This window comes from Phyllostomus discolor, chromosome 7, assembly GCF_004126475.2.
Source record: "Phyllostomus discolor isolate MPI-MPIP mPhyDis1 chromosome 7, mPhyDis1.pri.v3, whole genome shotgun sequence".
Classification (NCBI taxonomy): domain Eukaryota; kingdom Metazoa; phylum Chordata; class Mammalia; order Chiroptera; family Phyllostomidae; genus Phyllostomus; species Phyllostomus discolor.
Window position 1 is genome coordinate 97,075,524 of NC_040909.2, and position 22,603 is coordinate 97,098,126.

The following is a 22,603-nucleotide window of genomic DNA, read 5'->3' on the forward strand; positions in this document are numbered from 1 at the left end:
CAAAAGAAAAGCAAACTTAATAAGGTATCACCACTTAATGGAGTCCTGCACTTCAGCCACACAATTCTTTGCTCTTTAATCCCGAAAAACAGTGCTAAGTGAATATCTTACCTAAAAATGACAGGCAAAATTCACTTAGACATTCAGGAAATGTTCCCCTAACAACTCTAAGAAATATAACTGAGATAATATTTTCCTTAAAGGTTTAACAATACCCTGACTGAATCATTTCAGATTTTTAAAAAAATTATACTGCTACAAATATTTTAGGTAAACTTTTCAACATATATAAGAAATAATATTGACCCATTTCTAACAATCACATGGAACAATGTTTCTAAAGCATGAAAGTTCCACCATCAATATTCAAAAGGAACAGATACCAAGCTTCAAGTAAAGCCTAAGTATAAATAACTGGATCCAGTACGAGTACTAAAATTAAGAGAGCAATTAATTTTATATTTTACTGTAATGGTTTACTGTAACAGAAACATCATAAATCAATCTTTAAAAAAAGACTTCTGAAAATAAAGTATGTAAAACTGGCTTCCTGAAATCACAAAGGAAAGCTTACAGTTATCCTTAGCAGTAGATGGGCAATGCCATCTACTAATAAGAAAAAATAGTAAGGATTAAAACAGGTAACCTGAGAAAACAATACTACCAGACCTCTCCTCATCAAGAATAGTAAATCTAAAACTTTAATGAAGCTTTATCATCTGGGAGCAATGTTATATTTAGCATTTGAAATGAGTTGAATACATTCAATTCTTTTTTAAAAATCCTAAAATCAACATGATTGATAATTTACCGCTGGACAATGGCTGGGAAGAGACATCATAAATGGACAGCAATATTTTAAACAACATTCACAAGTGCAGCATTAGCACTAAGGAACCAGCTGGCAGCACTGTTACCTGTTCTTTAATAAAAAGTATATTAAGACATTGCATAAGAGCAAACAGAACTTTTGGAGCAGAGTAGCTATGACCTACCTTTACCCTCCCAGAGCCCTTGTTCTACTAAGGAAAACTTACTATGTAGAACTCTGATTTAGAAAGCACACACATTAAACATGACAATAGTAATGGAGAGTTATTATTTCTTTGCTGAGAAATGGAAAGCACACTGATCTTCAGGTCGAGGCTGTATGGAACACAGAGCTCAAACATTAGAAACAGGAAAAACATTATGATCTCTGACAAACTTAAAAATGGAAATTGCTCCTATCACTCACATTCTCTGATGTGGGTGATAACTGAATTAGCAGAATAAGGACGAGATTTTAGAGACTAACACCAGTGAACTTAAAATGCATCTCCAATAGCCTACCTTGAAGTACCTCTGATAAGTTATAACGGAAGTCCTTTGCTTTGGCTGCATGCATGTAAAAACATGAAAGTTATTACTTGTGCTTAAACATACAAGTATTTGAAATCTCTTGTTTTGTAACAGACTTCTCCTAGCATCATATAAGTAGGCAAAATCACGTATTACACAGAAGTTTGTCTCTACACTAAAATATTTTCTCTGTTAGTCTATCAATTTACCCAGAAATACTTTTAATAAAAGTCAGAAGCTCCAGTGAATGGCACATTACATGTAACTGTATTTTGCTATTCTTTGCCTTTCCCCCCATCCCAGAAAGATGGCTACAATCTACTAAGTAAAGCAGGACAATAGGGCCTGTGGAAGGGAGAGGTTTCTTGTGCAGCAGCGTACACATAGAGAAGTGTGCACTTTGTTCAGTGACAGGGTCCACATCTTTCCCCGAGTCATGAAAGAGGAAGGCCATTTATTCACAATAGCCAGAAAGCAGAAACAATCCTAATGTCCATCACTAACAAATGGAAAAGTAAAATGTAGTATATCCATATAATGAAATATTATTCAGCCATAAAATGGAGTAATTATTAAACCTTAAAAATATTATGCTAAGTGCAAAAGGCAGACACAGAAGGGTGCATACTGTATGATTCCATTTATATGAAATGTCCAGAACAGGCAAATCCTCAGACACAGATTATTTATTTATCAGTGTTTGCAGGCAAAAAAAAGGAGTGGGGAATTGGGTGTTTGGAGAGAAGGGACGATAGAAATACTCTAGAATAATATAACAATGATGGCAGCACTAAATTATGAATACATTAAAAATCTGAGTAAACTGTTGACTTTCAAATATTTATGATATTAAATTTTGTTATGCGAACTTCATGCAAAATTTTTTTTAAAAGACTTGGTTAGGTTAAAAAAGAACATGACTCCAGAAATGACAAAGAATCATTAATGCAAACAATCATGAACAAGTGCAGTGATTATGAGGAGAGAAAAGGAAAAAGGAGCGGAAAGGAGGACAACTGTCGGAAATAACAGGGCAGCTTCCTCACAACAGCACACTGAGCGCACCCCCCGACACACACTTCCGCACACAGCAGTTCCATTGAAGACACAGAGGGGTTGCTTTGAAAGGCGAAGGCTAGGTCTTGTGAATTGCATGTTTATGATCCATTAATGATCTTTAAAAAAACTCAGTGGTTCATACTAGTAAATTTGAAATTTATAATATAACAGAATATAAAGTATGAAATACTGCTTGCAGTGAGAGTAAGACTGTTTGATAAAACTTTTCTGTGTGATATATGTACAATATAAAGCCTCCCCGCCCTTTTTTTTTTTTACTATGGAGAATGTTCAAAGAAATTGAAAAGCTGGTCTCCAAGGTAACGCTGATAATATCCCTTTTTCCCCACTCTTGAGAAGCACTGACAGGCTACAGAAATGAACAGTATGAAAAAGATACTGATAAATCTTTAAGATTACTAAGGGATGTCATTTATGCTCTTACAAGTTCACGTAAGAAACAACATCCAAATTCTTACCTAAAACTTCCTCATAATCAACAAGATCAAACCAGACGACAGCTACGGATGTCCAGACTCCCAGCAGTGCAATGACCATGAACCATGTGAAAAATGAACTTCCAGAAAGTACTCCTTTCTTCCCATTCCTGTGTCCTCCATGCTTTGTGTCTGTTTAAAAAGAAACGATGTACAATGTCACTGTGTAAGTAAATACTTTGCCAAACACCTCTTTTCACTGAATTATTTCTCCAGTAATTTGACAGTACTTACAATGGTAAGTCATTTCTAACTAGTTTTCACTTAAATTCTCAACACGTTACACAAAATAAAGATTATAAAGTGAAAGATTCTGCTTAGACTCAACACAACATACATAAAACCCTAACTTCTAAGTAATGTTAGAAGTAAACTATTGATGGGCTGATCACTTTTTTCAAGTAAAGTTTGATATAATATGTATGTTCCTACCTTCTAAACTCCTTATCCAAACTACATAAATACTACCTCCTTCAAAGTTCAGAGCATTCATCGATAATTTAATGGATCATATAGAAATGAAGCCAAATCCTTTTCTCTGTCCTACTTCAGTTTCTGTAGGATCTTAAAAACTCTGTTAACACCTAGGCTGGCGTAGCTCAGTGGATTGAGCGCGGGCTGCAAACCAAAGTGTCGCAGATTCAATTCCCAGCCAGGGCACATGTCTGGGTTGCAGGCCACGGCCCCCAGCAACCGCACCTTGATGTTTCTCTCTCTCTCTCTTTCTCCCTCCCTTCCCTCTCTAGAAATAAATAAATAAAATCTTAAAAAAAAACTCTGTTAACTATCACAGAAAATATCTCCCCCAAAACCACTCTATATTCTTGGCCAAGGAGGGGCAGAAGGAGGAAAGAAACAATTTACAGATCTAGTGATGGGCAAAGAAGAGAAGTCAAACAGACAACGATTCAGCGCTCTTCCTTTAGGAGACCCCCTGGCCAGGAGGCAAACAGGAAGAGGCTCATTCACAACTGGTCTCCACGCAGGAAACAGTTTTGTAAACCACCGCCCCACCAAAGTGTCATTTATCTATCGTATTTGACATGTTTAATATACCTTACATTCTTCTGGAACTATTCATCTTACAGCCAGAAATAAACAAAAATGATGAAAGTCAAGTGATAGTAATATGAAATGGTGAACACTCTCCTTAAAAAAGGGAAGACAATCATATTCAAGTTTCTCTTTTAAAAGAATATAGTAAAGATTATACAAATATTAACATTTCATTAAAAGAGTATATCATATCCTCAAATGCCCCATGAGAAAAAGAAAAGTTTATCAAGCAGGAAGCAAAGTAGGACGTCGCCTTCTGCTCTCTGAACACGCGCCATCTCTTCAACCTGCTTCCACGTGCATGGCTGCCTGTGAGCCTCACAAGGTCTTGCCAGAGTCTCTCTGGAGGGCATTTCTGGAGACTGATACAGGACATTCTTCATCCTGTGTGACTGGCAGCTGGCTTCCCTAGTGTCGGCTGGTCCCAAGGGTAAGAGCTCCCAGAGATCATGACAAGGACTCTCTCAAACATTACCAACTGTCCTCCACCAGGGCAGTGACTGGTGGAGAACCACTGTGGATAAGGACAGGAAAAATCATCTCTGTTCTACAGAGAAAAGAGTAAATGATTCAGACAAAGTCACCAGCAAAGTCAGGTAGAGCTAGGAATAAACTGTGACTTCCCTGGACCGGAATTCCTCGATCCGCGCACAACTGGGCCAGATACATGATTTCCAAAAACGGGACCAGTGCTAATCTACAACCTGCTTCCTGACACCTGATGCAGTTCCAACTCTGGCAGTAACTTTCCAGTGGCTCAAATCAAGAATCCACTGCCAATTCTTCTGGATGAAAGAATAAACTTTAAATTTTCCTTGTTTAAAAGATACACACATTTTTTAAACCAATCAGTAAATCAACGTTTCGAAAGGTGCCATAAAAATTAAACCAATCTGAGAGAGTGTGGATGTGCATGCATGTAAACACACTCAAACATATACATCTTTATCTATATATCTATACTTACATATATAAAATTATGATGATTGAATAAGACATATTTCATTGTTAAAGAAAAAGCCAATTTTCTTTTCTAATGTCCTTTAAATATTAACACAACTAAAAAAGGGCCAGATTTATAAATAATTATACAGTAAATTCACAAAAGTAAATTTATACACAGAAAACATATGGCCATCTATTTCTCGCTAACATAGTCTATTAAAAGTCTCCTAAAAGCTGGTTATATAAAAACATAATGTATACATCAAACAATGTTTGCTGGGCAGAAACTGCGTATTATATCCACCTAAAACACGCTTCACTGTTTCATTACCTGAACATCACCATGGGAGGGGGAGAGACTAGGTAAAGGTTTCTGCAATGTTGGTGAGGGAAAATGATGATTTTTAGTATTTTTATGTGTCTTAAGCACAGAAATTATAAGAACAATATAAAATAAATCACTCACTAAATTTTTAAAAAAGGAAAAAATGAGGAGCTTCTGTGGGGGCAGAGGAGCACCAGAGATAGAGTAGCAGTGATGTGTGTTTAATTTATTAAATATCTACATACATAAAGACTTTTTAAATGTTGTATAAGAAAACCTTATATCTGTGTAACATATAAATGTATGCATTTATACCCATTTGTATAAAATATTTATTATAATAAGAATAATGCCTTCCAAAGTATTCATTTACTCCTAAATATGGAACTATAATTATGACTAAGAATATTCCTCCCTTGACTACTTATTGCCTCTAAGAAACTTTAAATGTTCTCCTGACTGGTGTAGCTCAGTGGATTGAGCGCAGGCCTGTGAACCAAAGGGTTGCCTGTTCAATTTGCAGTCAAAGGCACATGCCTGGGCTGCCAGCCAGGTCCCCAGTATGAGGCACGCAAGAGGCAACCACACATTAATATTTCTTTCCCTCTCTTTTTCTCTTGCCTTTTCTCTAAAAATGAATAAATAAAATCTTTAAAAAAATTTTAAATGTTCTATTTAAAATGAATGTAACCTTGCAAGAAAACTGGGTTCTTGTCTCATCTCCTCTCGGACATTTTATAACTGACACCAGTGTCTCATAATGTTCCCAAGTAACTAGAAAATAATAAGGCTAAACATAGTTCATCCTTTTATTCATTCACTTAACATATTTATTCAGCATATGTGTTAGGCATTATACAATTTTTATTCAATAACTAAGTTTTCAATATGTATACCAACATAAAAGTACACTCAAGGTGATGTTATTCACAGGGGTGGGGGAATGGGTGGAAAAGGTGAAGGGAAATAAGAGGTACACACTTCCACATGTCACAGGACATAATGTGCTACATAAAGAATACAGAATAGTATAATAACTTTGTACAGTGACAAGATTTACTGCTTGTCACTTTGCAGGCTATGTAATGTTGAATAATTATGTTATACTCCTGAAACCTATATAGTATTTATTGTATATTTACTATACTTTAATAAAAATTTTAATAAAATTTTTTAAAAGATAGCACCTTCAAAAAGAAAATAGTATTTACTCATAAAATAGGCTTTTAAAACAAACAATAATTTGATTTCCAAGTTCAATTCTTTCTCCACTTCCATCGCTTTCTGGGCCTGTCGGAATGACACTCTAACCCAGCGATTTCAACCAGTGTGACGCAGCAGGCACACCAGTGTGCTGCCAGACTTTAAAACATGAAATACCTAACCATTCAGTCAGGGGCACTCACCTCTCTTCCTTTAGGATACCACATTAAAAAATGACAACAGCCAACACAACAAAGCTGTCTGGTGTGAATGAATCAAAATTAGACCTTTTTTTTTGTCAGACTGGAAAAAATAGAACATATGTTTTGGTGTGCTGCAGAACTTTGGTAATTAGTTTACGTGTGCCACGGGATGAAAAATGTTGAAGATCGCTGCTTAACCAACTGAACTACCTGGCCAGGGCTTCAATGTCTTTCTCAAGGCAGAAATGACAGAGGAGAGTTTCTGAGATTCTCAAAAGGAAAGTATCATTTATCCAAGGTTAATTCAGAAATACTCACCAAAGTGTTTGACCTGCAACACCAAATATAAGTATGAGGTAGAAAAAGGGTTTTAAAAATAATTATATAATTGCATGCACCCAAACAGACAGAAGGCATTGGGAGGGGGAGGGAGGAGAAAGGCAAATACAGCAAAGGACGTGCCTTTACCTGAAGTCTGTTTACATTGGTTTTAAACATGATTCTGACAACTCCGGTCCAGTGTCCTACCAAGCTCATTGGCACAAAACTGAAGAACAGATTTTAAAAACAACCTAACCTAAGTAAGTGAGTTAAAGCAACGAACTGCTAATGGAGGGAAGCCCTACAAAAGGCATGACTACAGCAGCAAGAGTGGACACAGGAACTTGAAGGGACAGTGGCAGGAGGTCATTTATGATTGATGCTTGCAGGCAAACGCTGAACAGTCTTAAAATAATCTTTGGTACAAGGTAATTATGACCTTCATAATGATTTTGTCATTAAAACATTATTTTAAACTGTTTCAAAATACAATAAATATATAATAAATCTTAGATTTTCATTCAATATATTTTTATTAAGCAGATTTATCACTTTAAAGGGGTTAATGTCATTTAGCTGGAATATGAAATTATTAGCAATATTTTATCCATTCATTTATAATGTCAAATAATTGAAGTTTTACTCTGGCATTATTAATCTGGTTACTATTGTTATTAATTCCATAAAGCAACAAAACAGTAAATAATAGAAAGGAATATTTCCTAAGACACCTGAGGGGGGCTTTTTAATTGATATCAAATAATACACTTTTCATACGTCACTTTGTAAATATGGCATGCCTAGTCCCAAAGGGCAGATCAGTTTCTGCCCAATTAAACTGAAAAAAGCATAGTGACAGAAACCCTTCAAGAGGGTTTAACACTCTGTAAGCAAACATGAAACCAGACTTTAATCTAACAGTATTCTGGAAGAACGTCGGGAGCTGTCCCTATTTTCTAAGACCAGGACAAATCTAAGGGTCTTCAAGTCATTTTCTTGCTCCATATTCAACTTGCTCGTAGTACCAGGGATTAGTGAAAAAGTTTTTGTTTTGCCTTTTTTTAATGGGTGTTAAGACTATAGCAGAAACAATATGATTCATTTTTTTCCATGTCGACCCATCAAAAAAAGTACATGACCTCCCAATCTGAAAATGTTCTCACATACTACCAAACACAGAAAATTACCATGGTAAGCAACAAAACGTGTTTCTCTCCAAAATGAAGAGTAGGTTAGGGACAACAGGTAATTCTGTTCATTCAGTTGAGGAAAAGAAAGTAGGAGAGGTACCCCAGCACCTGAACAGCAGTCAATTGCTTATCTGGACTACTTACTATTACCTGAATTACAAATCAACCATTTGTAAGTTTATTAGCATTATGTAGGTAGTTTTGTATTTCTCACAAACTCTACACACTTAAAATGTTTAAAAAGAATTAAAACTGTTAAGTGATTCAATAAACTGATCATTTTTTCCATGTTACAAAATGCCACCCTTTGGGAGACAAGAACTGTTAAAAGTGGGTCATAAGTATGGATTATGTAATCCATGGAGAAAGAGAAAATGTTTTTTAAAAGAACTAATGTCAGAAACAGCTCTACTCTTCTTCGTGGCTACATGAGGCACAACAGTCAAAACACCCATTCTAACCATTTATCCAAAATGGCGTTCAAGTACAGATACTCATGTTCTCTATACTAATAATAGAATCTTCCCAGTGGCCACTTAGGCAGCTGAGAGTTGGAAGCAGTTTTAATACGTCTATTTTTTTCTTAAATAAATTTTCAACAAATGAGCCAACACAACTTGCTTTCAACTAAATGGAAAGACAATCTTACAATGCAAAGTGAAAACAAATGCACATAAACGTAGACTCAACACATCATTAAAGAACATTCGAAGGTTAATGATTTAATTTAAAAAATAAAATAAAATCCTAGTGTCTTTTCTTTGCATTTATCCTCTGCTTCACAAAAATTAGGGCAGATTCAATTTATGCTAAGACTGCTTGAGCCATCTAAATGTGCTCACTATTACAAGGTGGGACGTATACACTCCTTAAATTTCCTATAATTTTACATGAGTGAATACACACAATGCTTAAAATTCACTGTAGTCATTAGACTAAGAAAAACTACTTGTACATTTTTCTGAAGCTTGTAAAATGTGGTCTCTGTTAGTACAATATACTAAAAGATATTTTAAGTTAAGACACCAAAACATATTCAGATAAAGACAGATTACTCCATAAAAAATTAAATTACTGTGAAAAGTCCATGAGTTCAAAATAGAACATGAAGAAGATGCAGTCAAAAGCACTTACACAAAAATATTTTAACAGCATACAACTGACAATAAAACTAAAAACTGTTCGGGGAATCCCAAACCACTTTTAACCCAAACGATAAACATATACCTTTACCTTCAGCCATTTTTGTTTTCTCAATCCATGGGTAACATATAGGGAAGACAAAAATCAAAGCCTCATCAGCAGTATCAGGCACACCGCATGCCCTTCCCTACTAAAGCACTAGGCAGGCCACACTCCACAGGCAAGGCCTCTAGAACTGAAATTGGACCTAACTACAAACTCTGCTCACCAGTTATTTTTAGAGGCCTCTTCCTCATGGCCAAATACTGCTAACCACTCAGGCTGAAATGCACTCCTCGTAATCCAACAGCCTTTCTCCCACTTATGGGATTCCTTTCTCAGTTGGTCCTATCGCTCTACTCCAAACCCTAAAAAAAAAAAAAATCAAGCATGCCAGAAATAATGAAACAGAATAGATTGTTCTTTAGCCTAAGTACTAAGTCATTCAAAACTGAAACAAGTCTTGCTATAAAATGTGGCCCCAAGCCCAGAAACGGGTTGATTTAGCCCTTCAAGGCCTAATCAAATGCCCACACTGAAAGACCATTTGTTTGAATGAAACAGAACCCTAAATGGTAAGAAATTAATTAATGCTCTAAAATTCACAGGCATTACCATCCCAAGACTAATTCCTCCAACAGCAAAGTAAAGCAACAAAAAAAAACTATTTCACTAGGGAAGAAAGGAGAGAGAGCAGAGAGGAAGTGAGGAAGAAGAGAAACTGGCAGGAAGGCTGGGAGGGAGGACACAGGGAGAGAAGCAACTCCTTAGCAGTAAGGGAGGTGATCTAGGAAACCATCCCCGGGAAGGATCTGGAAACTGCACTCTGATTTTGTTCTATTTTTTTTCCAACCCCATTCTCCAAACATTCTCTACTGGGAAATAAAATCAGCCCAATTTTGGTACTATTTATTCACTGATTTAAGATTAGCATTTCACAGAATTCATCAGAGTTCTGGTTCGTATGCTAAATTAATTTAGCACAAATAGTATCCAGAGCAAGGCAGCAGCCTTCCAAAGTTGTTTGAGCCTTTAATTTTTTTTGGTCAGATTGAATGTTTCACATGCAAATTAAACCTTTACATGTTTTGAAGAGTCAGCAAACTATGGCACCCATCTTTGATGGCCCAGAATTGGGACAGAGTGAACAGGCATCAGGGCCAATCACACAAAACTGAGGAGTATCTTAGTTGTCCTTCAGCCAATAGCCATCCACCTCCCATTCCTTTCCTCAAGGATCTGCCCACTAAAAGTCAGTGCTTGCTAAAATGTTGGAAGAAAATAAATCATTTTTAGACAGGGGCTTAAGATGATCCACCACCATACAAATTCATTAGGCAAATGATTCAGAAGCTTTCTTTAGTTCTGTTGTTTTCAGAGAGTGAGGGTGACAACAGCGGGACCTTCCTTGGTCCCACTGGAAACCGAGACGCTATATTCATATGGCAGGTGACTCATTTCGGACTCAAAAGATTCCTACTTTCTTCCTTAACTTCGTTTCAGGGAAAGTCATCAAACTTTCGGGTCTCAATTTCCTGGCTTATAAAACATGTCTTGGCACAACTGAGCATGAAAAATCTGTTGCAGTCATCCATGCAACACATTTGTGCTGACTCAGGTCGACTGCACAGTTCTCCTCACCTGCAATTCGCCGCCCTTCGCATGAGCCTCACCTGCCAACCAGACTGCCGCAGCTGCCAGCGTTTCTCCTTCCTCTTCCCAGGCCTGTGCAAAGCCAGCTGCATTCTAAATGACAGGTCTGTGGCCAAATGCTGACCCGAGACAAGACCACAGCTATCATATGTGAGTATACCTCAACCGTGAGTCTCCTCAACACAGCTCCGATTGTTGCTCCCCAACAGGCCTTTATCACACATACTCACACATCCTACAGTTAACCTTTCCTCTCGTCTTCTGCCACAGCTTTACAGTTATTTCAATAAGATGTCGTCACTCCTCCGTTTCACAACAGTGGCATACCTATTATTCTTCACAGGGTGGTCAGGACATCTCTGAAGTAACATTTAATCTACCACAACATTTCTTAAGGGAAAAGACATTCTGAATACTAAGTAATTATCTCTTATAATGGCAAGTCATTTTTTTATGATGGGAAATGTTTATGAAGTTTAAAATTATTTAAATTTGCATAGAGCAAATCATGTTTTTAAAACCCTAGCAAATTCACAACTAAAGTAATACTACTTATCTATTTTTTCTTGGGACTAATAGCAACTCCTAGGTCCAAGCAAAGACCAAACTTCTAATATGCGCTCACAGACTCTTACTATCAGCCTGACTCCACTGGAGACCAGGAGAGCCAAGACCTACTTCCGTTGAGTCCTGGGCTCTACCTTCCTCCAAAACCCACCAGAGAAAATCCACGAGACCTCTCATGGGTCAGCACTGACGAGTTCCCTCTCCCCACCAACGCAGCCCTCTGACAGCAGTGGTTCTCAGGCTCTAGAGCACATCAGTCACCTGGATGGCCTGTCAAAACAGACTGCTTGGCTCACTGCCAGAGTTTCTAATTCTGTAGGTCTGGAATTAAGACCCGAGAATTTGCATTTTTAATGAGTTCCCAGGTGACGGGATGCTGTTGGTCTAGGGACTACACATGAAGAGAACCACTGCATACTGCACCAGCCACCCCTAATTCTGGGGTCCAGAGGAGCAGAAAAGAGTTCTCACTTCTACTAATTCCCAGACCATCATTTCTATACCATTTAAAAAAGAAAAAAAAAAACACCTGTTTCTCTGAGGTCCGAGACATCCAATTACACTGCCCTCCACCCTGCCTCATCACTGTCAACCACCACCTCCAGTGACCCCGCCCCTCAGCAAAGTCTTTTCCACCTTACTTCCATCCATAACTGCATGACTTCAATGTCTGTGGGGCCAAGATGACAGGTTTTCTTCTTTTAAGATTTCATTTATTTATTTTTAGAGAGGGGAAGGGAGGGAGAGAGAGAGAGAGAGAAACATCAATGTGTGGTTGCCTCTGATATGGCCCCCACTGGGGACCTGGCCGGCAACCCAGGCATGTGCCCTGACTGGGAAATGAACCTGCAACTCTTTGGTTCACAGTCCGTGCTCAATCCACTGAGCTACACCAGCCAGGGCTGACAGGTCTTCTTTTCTTCATATTCCATCCCCACTAGCCTTGTGCCCCTCCACCCTATATCCAACACTCCTTCATATATCCTTACCATGGATCTTGCTAAAATCACCCCACCTAATTCACCCTCCTAATCACATCTTTATTCTTACAGAAACATCTCTGTAACTCTTCCCCTGACACAACCATCCTGATGGATTCTGCGACTTTGCAAAAAAAAAAAAAAAGCTTGTTTGCATCAATATAAGGACTGTAGGGTACCGTGAGATACCAAAAAACAGTTCTTTAAAACATAAACAACAAACTTTTCACCTACATATAGTCTCCAAAGCACAGAAGCAAGTTTTACCATTCTAAACCTAACATTAAATAGCCACTATTACAGGAGTAACCCTGCAGACATTGAGTAAAACTTATGCTTGCACCACCCCCATCTAGGAAACACTACCTCTCTACATGCATCCCTAACCCAGCCTAAGAGTCCATAGTTCATCGCTGAGGTCACTCCCTAACTTTTAACTCCTTGGCTCCTTCATCTTTTCATTGCATCAGTCGTTGCCATAACTGCCTCCTAGAGGAACACAAGATCACCCTGTTGGTGACTGTGAGGGCAGCTGGGCACACATGGCCACCAGGCAAGGAACACAGGCAAGATGACTGCAACCTGCCCTCAGGGACTACCAGCAATCATTGCTGCTAAATATTCTATCTTCACGCTCCAAATATGTCATGGCTTCTTACTCCACACAGGAAACAGAACCATCAGCAGTGTCTTGACAGTGCACTGCCAACCCACAAGGCTACACTCACCTGCATTCACTTTCTGCTTTCTGCCTAATTAGGCCACCGAGCCTTCCCTCCTCAGCTTCCTTACACTCCTCACCTTTTCACTCTCCTAGACCACTGGCCTCACTACGTGGTCCCTCAACCCCATGCTCTTTCTTCTTCCCAACACAGAGGAAATTCTCCACAAAGCTGTTAAGTTACTGCTTTTATTTTCTAACTGCCCATTCACTCCTTACAACCTGTAGGTTGCAACCTGGCTTCTGCACATGGCTCCAGAGTAGCAGTGGCTCGAATGTCACATCGATGACTTCCATGTCATTAAACCCGAAAGAAAATTTCATTCCTTGTCTTCCTTGCCCTCTCAGGAGAATTCTCCCTCCTTCTAAAACATTCTCTCCCCTTGACTTTCATTACTTCAGAATTATCATGTCTTGTCCACCTTTCTGGACTAATTTTCAATCTCCTGGACCGGCACATTCTCCTCTAGTTTTTAAATATGGAAATTCCATATGAATTCCATAGAATTCAAGGGAATTCCTTGATCCTATGCCACCTCCCTAGCTGACTTCAGGCGCCTCCTATACAGCTTATACGGCTTATGTTTGTATGCCCTTTGAGCACCAAACCCACGTATTTGTCTACTCACACCCCACGTGAATGACTGAAGGAAACCTCAGACTCAGCCTGCATGCAAACTAACCCGTGATCCTTCCCCTCTTCTCTCCAGTTTCTAAATCTCAGGAACACTTCCATCAAGACAACGGCTTAAGCCAAAAGCCTGGGACTCAAACCCCCATCTCCCAGATCAGAGTTTCTCCATCAGGCTGTTGCAAGTGGGTTACCACTGTGCCAAAATGTGAACTCCCTCAGCACCTGGTACATCCTTGTCTCTTTATCCCAGTGTGATGTTTTTAAAAAGTATTTGTGTATGCTGTGATATGAAAAAGTGGGAAATCCTGCCTGAAGCAGCTGTGCTTCTGCCTCTCTGTTGTGACCATACAAACCCAAGTTATCATCCTCTCCTAGGCTAATACAGTACTTAACATAACATGTATCGTTCCATAGCAGCCAGAATATTTTTATATGTGATTATATTACTATCCTGTTGTGTTTTTAATCTCTCAATAGCTTCACACTATTCTCAGAATAAAATAAAAACCTTCACTGTGGCGGATAAGACTCCACTTGACATGACCCCAGCCTGTCACTCTGGCGTTAATTTGGTGTCATTTCCCGCAGTTGTGCGTGTATATTCCAGACATGTCCGCGAACGCGCACACACACACACACACACACACACAAAAGGCAAAAATTCACCATGTTCTTTCTGTCTCAGCATCTCTGCACAGGCAGTTCTCTCTTCCTGGGATGTCAATACATTGCTCCACCACATGCTCCCCGCGCCCTCAACACACAGCTATCTCCTGCTCACTCTGCTTAAACCCTACCTCTTTAAGGAAGGTTTCCCATACTCCTATGAGACCATATTAGAAAATGTTCTTCATAGTACTTCTTCATAGTGTTATTTCATTGATAATTTGTTTGTAATCTCTTTCTACCTCCACAATGCAAGTTTCATAAAGCCAGGGACTGTGTCAGCTTGTTCACTACTGTACACTTGTCTTGCATCTGGTAGAAACCCAACAAACATTTGCTAAATAAGTAAATTCCCTCTCAAATCCTTGATACTATAGGAGTAATCTCTTCCTGCTAATGCTCCAGAAATAAGGGAGCAAAGTTTAGTCCAACAAATGTCAGGTCACTTCAGGATGCTTCATCTTCATGAATTTAGTTATCCTAAAACTAATTCATAGCAGGAAAACATTGACAAATAGTCAAGACAGAATATCAAGAAAGAAACCAAGTGGTTCCCAAGCACTTTAGAATTTAGTAAAATAAAATTGAGGAAGTAACTTCCATTTACATCAGTGTAAGTAATACGAGCAATGCCTACTAACATCAGCCCCTGGATTTGTTGGGAAACTTTATCATTCTTTGGAACCCCAAGTTGAGGAACCACTGCAGCAGCACCTATATTTGCATCACCACTAACTCACTGCAGGAGAGAACAGCTGAACCCAGAACACTGGCCCATCAACCCTGCCTTGTGAATCTGTGATGTGCCAGAGCTCCACTGGTAAGATGCTGAACAATATAAATGGCAGCTAACTCCAACAACTAGTTTCTCATGCCAGATCTAATGAGTTAGTTCTTTAACCTTAACAATTCCTCCCTATATAGCATTCAAGAGAGAGAAAATAGTCTCAGAAGAAAAACCATTATTTGACTATCCAATCATGAGTCTGTGTGGGTCACAGTTACCAATGTGATGTTCAAAACGAGACAGTCGCCTGCTGAACTGGGAGTGGCAAAAGTATAAAGTGAGTTATAATGTCCAACCAGAAACTCTGAAGTGGTGAGCTATTAAAACAAAAATGTGCTATTTTTAAATCTAAAATCAATTAACAAAAAAGCCTAGCCCTACTTGTAACTCTAACTCCACTGCAACAAACCAGGTCACAAAGCCCTTATGCATGACCGTGACTGATTTGCAGCCCTGCCCATGAAGGTATTTTGACCTTAAGCCACTGAGAGAGCAAAAGATGCATGGCCTTCCACCCCCATCAGTTCCCTGAAAGCAGCATTCACAATGCATAATAAGCATTGAGTGCAAATGGGGAGGGGTAGAGCAGGGAGTGGGATATGAAAGTACTAGCACAAAATATACAGAAAATTCAAGCACAAATTACAAAACATATGCATCTTATCAAGTTGCAGGCCAATAAACAAGTTGATGCCATTTACACAATACATTTTGGGGGTAGCCAATGACCTTTTACTAAATAAATGAATAATAATGAAGCTGATAGCAGAAATAAGTAAAAAAGCAAGAATGGCCGCAACTGAAAACTGCGTAGTGATTAACTTTGCCCAAAGGGGTGTGGCTTTTGTCCTTACCTTCTTGGAGGTGATCTCTAGGTCCCTTAATGTCCTGCCTGATAGGAGTGACTCTGTCTGGAGCCTTTGGCCACTGGACTAAGAATATAACTTATGATAAGGTTTGGGGGCAGGCTGTTGTGGACCCTGATCTCTGCAGGAACTGAAGACTAAGGTCAGCCATGCTGCTGAGCAGCAGCTAAGGGGAACTGGGGAGAGACAGCTGCAGATAAAGGGTGGCCTGGCCACTACCAAGTGGCATGCACTCCTGGTGAGATGCCAGCTTCCCACAGACCACAGTGGGCAGCAGTAGAGCACTCGGGTTTGTACCATCTTGCCAGCATCTTACTCAGAAAGGTTGACTGCCAGGCAAGGGACACCCAGAAGCCAGAGGGTGGGGTATTCTGTAAGAGTAGATGCCCAGAAGGGTTGGAAGGCATGGTCCTTATAAGGCCTCCAGAGAACTCACAGAGGAAGCCTGTGGGTGCCTGTCATTTGCAGGCAACCATGGACAGTTATCAACCAGCAGAGGAGACTCTGACAGGGGCCTGTGAGGTGGCAGAGGCCTTTCCCTTTTGACCTCTCCCTTGCCTCAGCACCCCTGACAAGCTAGAGTCTAGCAGAGGCAAGGTGGACACTGTCCCAAAGCGCCCACACAGAGAGCACAACCACTCCTTCCCTGCGGCAGGCACTCCTTCCTGCCTTGCTTCTAATGGGGGACAAGAAATTTTGCAACGTCAATGAGATCAGAGTTAAACCAGACAGACTTTTACAAATGGAAAGTGACTAGGATGTTAAGAATCCATGCCAGAGACAATCAAGAGTCTCTGGCACCAAGAGATTCATCTAGTCCAACTAAGTACAATGACAGGAGGAAAACGAAGCTTCATATTAATACGCTGTCAGGTAAAGACTACTAAATAAAACAGCTTCAACATGTGGCTGCAAACATTAGGCCGAACCATAAAAAACTGTCAGTGCTTGACCATTTTGGCCAACAAAAATGGCTATTTCATACAATTTAAACAAGCACTATTATAAACATTCCCAAACACACAACAAAGCTGAAAGAATGTTACAGAGAACACCCACCAACTATCACTTATATTCTACCATTAACATTTTATCATAATGCTTATGGCCTTCTATTCATTCCTCTCTTCCATCCAATAATCCATTTTATACACACATACACACACACACACACACACACATATATAATACATTTCAAAATAAATTGTGGACATTAGTGCACTCCCCCTAAGTACTTCAGCTTCTATATTATAAACTACACCTTAATTTTTCTTTATTAGTTTTTACTTAAAATTTAAATGAAATGAAATGCTCTAATTTTAAGATGTATATTCCCTGAGTTTTCACATATACAGTATGCAACCCACATCCCTAAGGCTGTCCCACGGTTCTGATTTGATTTCACTGCAGGTAAGTTCTGCCTGTTCTTGCAATTTCATAAAAATGGCATCACACAACATGTGCTTGTTTGTGAGGCTTCTCTCCCTCAGCTTTCTGTTCCTGAGAGCCATGTAAGTTATGAATAGTAGGAGTTCGTTCTTTTCTGTTGCTGTGTAGTATTACACTGTATGAATATACCACATATATCAGACAGAGTGTATTCACTTCCTTGTTAGTAAAAAGCTGGACTCTTTCTCATTTTAGATTATTATAAATGAAGCTACTCAGAATATTCTTCTACAAGAGTATTGCTGGCATATTAAAAATAGGTGTTTGCATTTCTCTTGGGTAAATACCTAGGGTTGAAATTGCTAGGTCATAGGGCATATGTATGTTTAGTATTATAAGAAACTGCCAGACCTTTTTCCCAAAGTGGTTCTACCATTTTATATACACACCAGGAATGTCTGAGAGTTCTTTTGTTCTATAATCTTGTCAACACTTGGTGGTGCCAATCTTCTTCATTTTAGTCACTCTGGTGAGTATGCAATTATAGCTCACTGTGGTTTAACTTATATTCCTCTGAGGACCAGTATGTGAGCACTTTTTTCAAGTGTTTATTGACCATTTTTTAATATTGTTTTGTGAACTGTCTATTTAATTTTTTTTGCACATGCTCCTATTTCTATGGCTTTAATTGAATTGCAGCTCTTTGTATTTCCCAGACACCTGCTCTTTAACAGATACACCTGTTACAAACTTTCCCAGGCGATGCCTTTTCTATTTATTTTTTTAAAGCATCTTTTGATGGGTACAAGTTTTTAATTTTGATGATGTTTGTGTATTAATTCTATATATTTTAAAATATATCACCAAGTTGGAAAATGTTGCTTAAACCTAACAGGGTGTCCATGCCTCACATTCTGAAAGGTGACACCTCTTTCAGCACCTGCGCAACGCCATTGATCTGTGATGCACAGTCACCACCGGACACCCCTGACGGCTCCACGCTGTGCGCAGCAAAGAAAGTTCCTGTGTCAACTAAGTGTCTACTGGTGTAGGGGCCACAGAGAGTAAAACCAAGAGGAAAAACCATTTTAAGGGATATTTTCGTTAGCTATGAGGACTCACAGAAATTTCTAAGCCAGTTATTTTCCTCGCAAATTCAACCAGATGGAACATAATTCCTCTGCCACACACGAGCCAACTCTTGAACCCTGACTTCTTTCAAGTAGTAGTTCATCTGTGTTTTTATATGTATGTGTCTCTCCAACTTTTCATGACTCACAAATTTAAATTACTAGGCTGTTGTAATGAGAAGAAATAAAAAAAACTCCTTTTTACAATGACTTTCCCCCACCTGCCTCATAAAATCTTTACAAAAATCACAAAAAGCAACATACATATTTTAGAGAAAAGGTATACAGTTTACCTGTGAAACTTTGTGGGGAAAAATCTAATTTAATAAAAAAAGTCCTTATTGTAAGAAAGATATCAAAAATGCAACGGTGGGTTGGAAGATCAGTTTAAAGGACATTATTAGAATAAATTAGGAAAATTTGAACATGGACTTGATATTAGGTAAGACTAGTGTAGCAGTATTAAATTTCTTCAGCATACATGATAATTGCATTGTGGTTATGTTGGAGCATATCCTTGTTCTTAGGGAAAACATCCTGAAGAATTCAAGGGTGAAGTGTTATGATTTAACTTTCAAGTGATTCAGAAGCAAAATTAATAAACAAAAAAAACACAGTGTGTGTGTGTCTAGAGAGACACATAGAAAGCAAACATATCAAAACATTAGTAACTGGTGAATCAAATAACCTTCCTTATAACTATATTGAGGGTTTGATTTTTTTCAAATTAAAAAGTTTAGATGAAACAGATTTCTGGGCCCATTCTAAAGAATTAGATACTCTAGAGGGTAAGGGCCAAGAATCTAAAATATTAAAAGCTCCCAGTTTAATTCATGAATGTCTTCTAGGTAAGTGGAAAAATTTTAGAAAAGTGTAAATCTTTAAGAATTAAGGATGCTTCTAGAGACAACTAAAGAAACTGAATATGGAGTGCATTTGGATAATTCCAGTGTTAAATTTCCTGGGTTTGGGAATTCGACTGGGGTCATGTAGGAGAACGTCCTTGTCCTTACGATATACACAGAAAAGTAGGCAAGTGAGTCAAACTGCCATGATGATGACAACTGACTTCTACAGAGTTCCAGAGAGAGAAAGAAAGGTGTATGCAGTAAACTGTTGACAGTGAGTAAATCCAGGTGAACGGTACACACAAGTCTCTCAATGGACAAGTCTCTTCACTCTTATGTAGGTCTGAAAGCCTCAAAGCAAAAAATTGGAAAAATGTAAAAATAAAAATAAAATTCAATGGGCTTAAAAAAAATAGAAGTAAAGAAGCAAGTCCTAAACCCAGAAATAATGAAAAAACAAACAAACCACCAATTCAGCATCTCTGGTCTCAAACTTATTAAAAACCAAATGGAAAACTATCTCCACTTGATGTCTCCTTTACATAGCTTGTGCTCATGTACAAGGTCTGTCCAGAAAAAGTCCAGCCATTGTTAATATTATGAGAACAATTTGTGCAACATCAATGCAACCTGGCAACCAAGGTGAGTGACTAGAATGCACATGCATGAACAATGACAACTTCACTGTACTAGGCTGTGGAGGGGGTAGACACCATAGGGTGAGCATGTGTACTGTGTGGCCATCACATTCGAAATGACTGAGTGAGCACAGCGATGAATCTGCATCAAATTTTGTGTTAAGCTTGAACATTCCTCCCTGGAAACTATTCAGATGATTCAGAAGGCTGTAGCTATAAGCAACTGGTGATTGGCAGCTTCATCATGACAACACACCCACTCATGCATCACATCTGTTGCCCAGTTTTTTGGAGAAACATCAAATCACTCAGATAACTCAGCCCCTCCCTACGGCCCAGCTTTTTTGCCCTGAATCTTCTGGCTTTTCCCAAAACTAAATTCACTTCTGAGAGGGAAGAAATTTCAGACCATTGATGAGATTCAGGGAAATACAATGGGGCAACTGATGGTGACTGGGAGAACTGTGTGAGGTCCCAAGGTGCCTACTTTGAAGGGGACTGAGGTATCATTGTGCTATGTACAATGTTTCTTGTATATTGTTTTGTCTTCAATAAATGCCTCTATTTTTCATAGTACATGGCTGGATACTTTCTGTACAGACTTCATATTGCCATCTGTTTGGTGGGCATCTTCCATGGGATGCCCTGATTTTCACCTCAGTCTTTCCTGAGAGAATAATCTAACTCCTCTACCACTGGGGAGCCATTCAAACACTTGGAGAGGGTAATGTCCCCTAGGAGGACTCTTCAATCCAGACCAGCTGTCCCCAGGGTTTTCATGACTCCCTCACATTATGCTTAACACACCCTCACCCCAAGGGCCTCATATGAAAGCTCACTCTGAGCAGCCTCCATCACTGCCCCCTAACACACTGAGACCACAATTTCAGACGCAACCTGCCCGACCCAGGGGGATTTCCACCTTCCTCACTCTGGTCCCTAATAGCCACATCATGCAGGCAACTCCCTCAGAGACTGCAAACACTTAAAAAACCAACCAAACAAAATACTAGGCTTTCTGGGAAAAAAAAAAAAAAACAGATCTACTACTTCAAGCCTCTCCCAGCTTATCTTCAACAGTGAGTTCCTTCTGCAAAGTGCTAACCCTGCTCAAGTCCACCTTCCCAGCCAGGCCACTCTTGTGCGCCATGGGCCTTTCCCTCTGGCCTCACTTTTCCCTCATAGCTTTGTGCAACCCACACATTTAATAAGCACAACTGGGCAGGCCTCTCTTGCAGCTGACCTCAGGGCATTAAATCAGCACTCTGTGGGGAGAGTTCTGCAGTCAACAGTGATTCAAACCAGATCACATGACCAATGTTTTGCCATCTTAGGCACAGTGGGATTTTCAGAGATGGTTTCTAAATACCTTGAAGTAAGGAAAAATTACATTGTATCCTGATCACTTGATCTAGAAAGCTTCTCTGAACGCATAGTTTTTGCTTTTGTTTTTTAAATAAACTTGCATTCCTGTAATGTCTTTTCTAAGTATGAAAAAATAATTTTTAAAATATTTTATTTATTTATTTTTAGAGAGGGAAGGGAGGGAGAAAGAGAGAGAGAAAGAAACATCAATATGAGCTTGCTGAGGGCTGTGGCCTGCAACCCAGGCATGTGCCCTGACTGGGAATTGAAACTGCGATGCTTTGGTTCTCAGCCCAAGCTCAATCCACTGAGCTACGCCAGCCAGGGCGAAAAAATAATTTTTAATTCTAGAATTTGCCTAGTATTGTAAAAAGACAGCAGTTTACAGTTGCCCTGAGTCTACCTTTCTTCCCCTTAATAAAAATGGGGCATTTGTCCCTCCAGTATCTTTGCCACCTCTTCTAACTTTCTCACATTCCCAAAGATTAACTCCCTCAGGAAACGTTCGTTGGGGCTGTAGTTCTGAGTCTTGGAAAGCCTCAGCTCCTCCTCAGTTAGTCTTTGTCTCCCTACTCCTGGATCACACCTCACTCATTCCACAGACGCTTACTGCTCTGCAGCCCACATGCAGGACAGCAAAGTCCCCAGAGGCTGGTGCTAGACTTTAGTGCTGTATGCCCTCCCCATTGGGCATGAGGCCTGGAACACAGTAAGCCCTCACAAACTTCATTGGACATTTACATGGTATTCCCATAAAAATCTAAAATGTATGTATAAATTTTGGGGGGCACCTACATTGTAAAGCAAATCTAACATACAAAGAGTATTTTAAAAACAAACCAAATCTCACAGGACGGAGGTCGGGTTAGTCCTGGATGAGGGACAGGAATGGACAGGAGAGGTACTGACTGAACTTCATCAGCTTCATAGACTTGGCTGCCCCATCCCACCCCCAAGTCTGTGTCCTTTTCCTCCCAACCCCACCCCACTTCAAAACCAAAGTAATGGTTATCATCACCACATGTTCAGAGACGGCG

At 39.3% G+C, this 22,603-nt stretch overlaps 1 protein-coding gene across 13 annotated transcripts in view; it reads right to left on the reverse strand.

Moving 5' to 3' along the window:
* The window catches only part of ASPH (aspartate beta-hydroxylase), a 200,280-nt gene that overhangs the window by 163,936 nt on the left and 13,741 nt on the right, over nucleotides 1-22,603 (reverse strand). For 7 of the 13 annotated variants that reach the window (XM_036031152.1, XM_036031150.1, XM_036031149.1 and 4 more), the window contains exons 2-3: nucleotides 2,880-3,029; nucleotides 1,333-1,377 (exon numbers count right to left, since the gene is read on the reverse strand). In XM_036031152.1, coding sequence (XP_035887045.1) covers nucleotides 1,333-1,377; nucleotides 2,880-3,029 — 195 coding nt within the window. Of the gene's footprint in view, nucleotides 1-1,332; nucleotides 1,378-2,879; nucleotides 3,030-9,373; nucleotides 9,535-22,603 lie in introns of those variants that run through there. The other 6 variants (XM_036031158.1, XM_036031157.1, XM_028533533.2 and 3 more) reach the window with 4 other exon arrangements.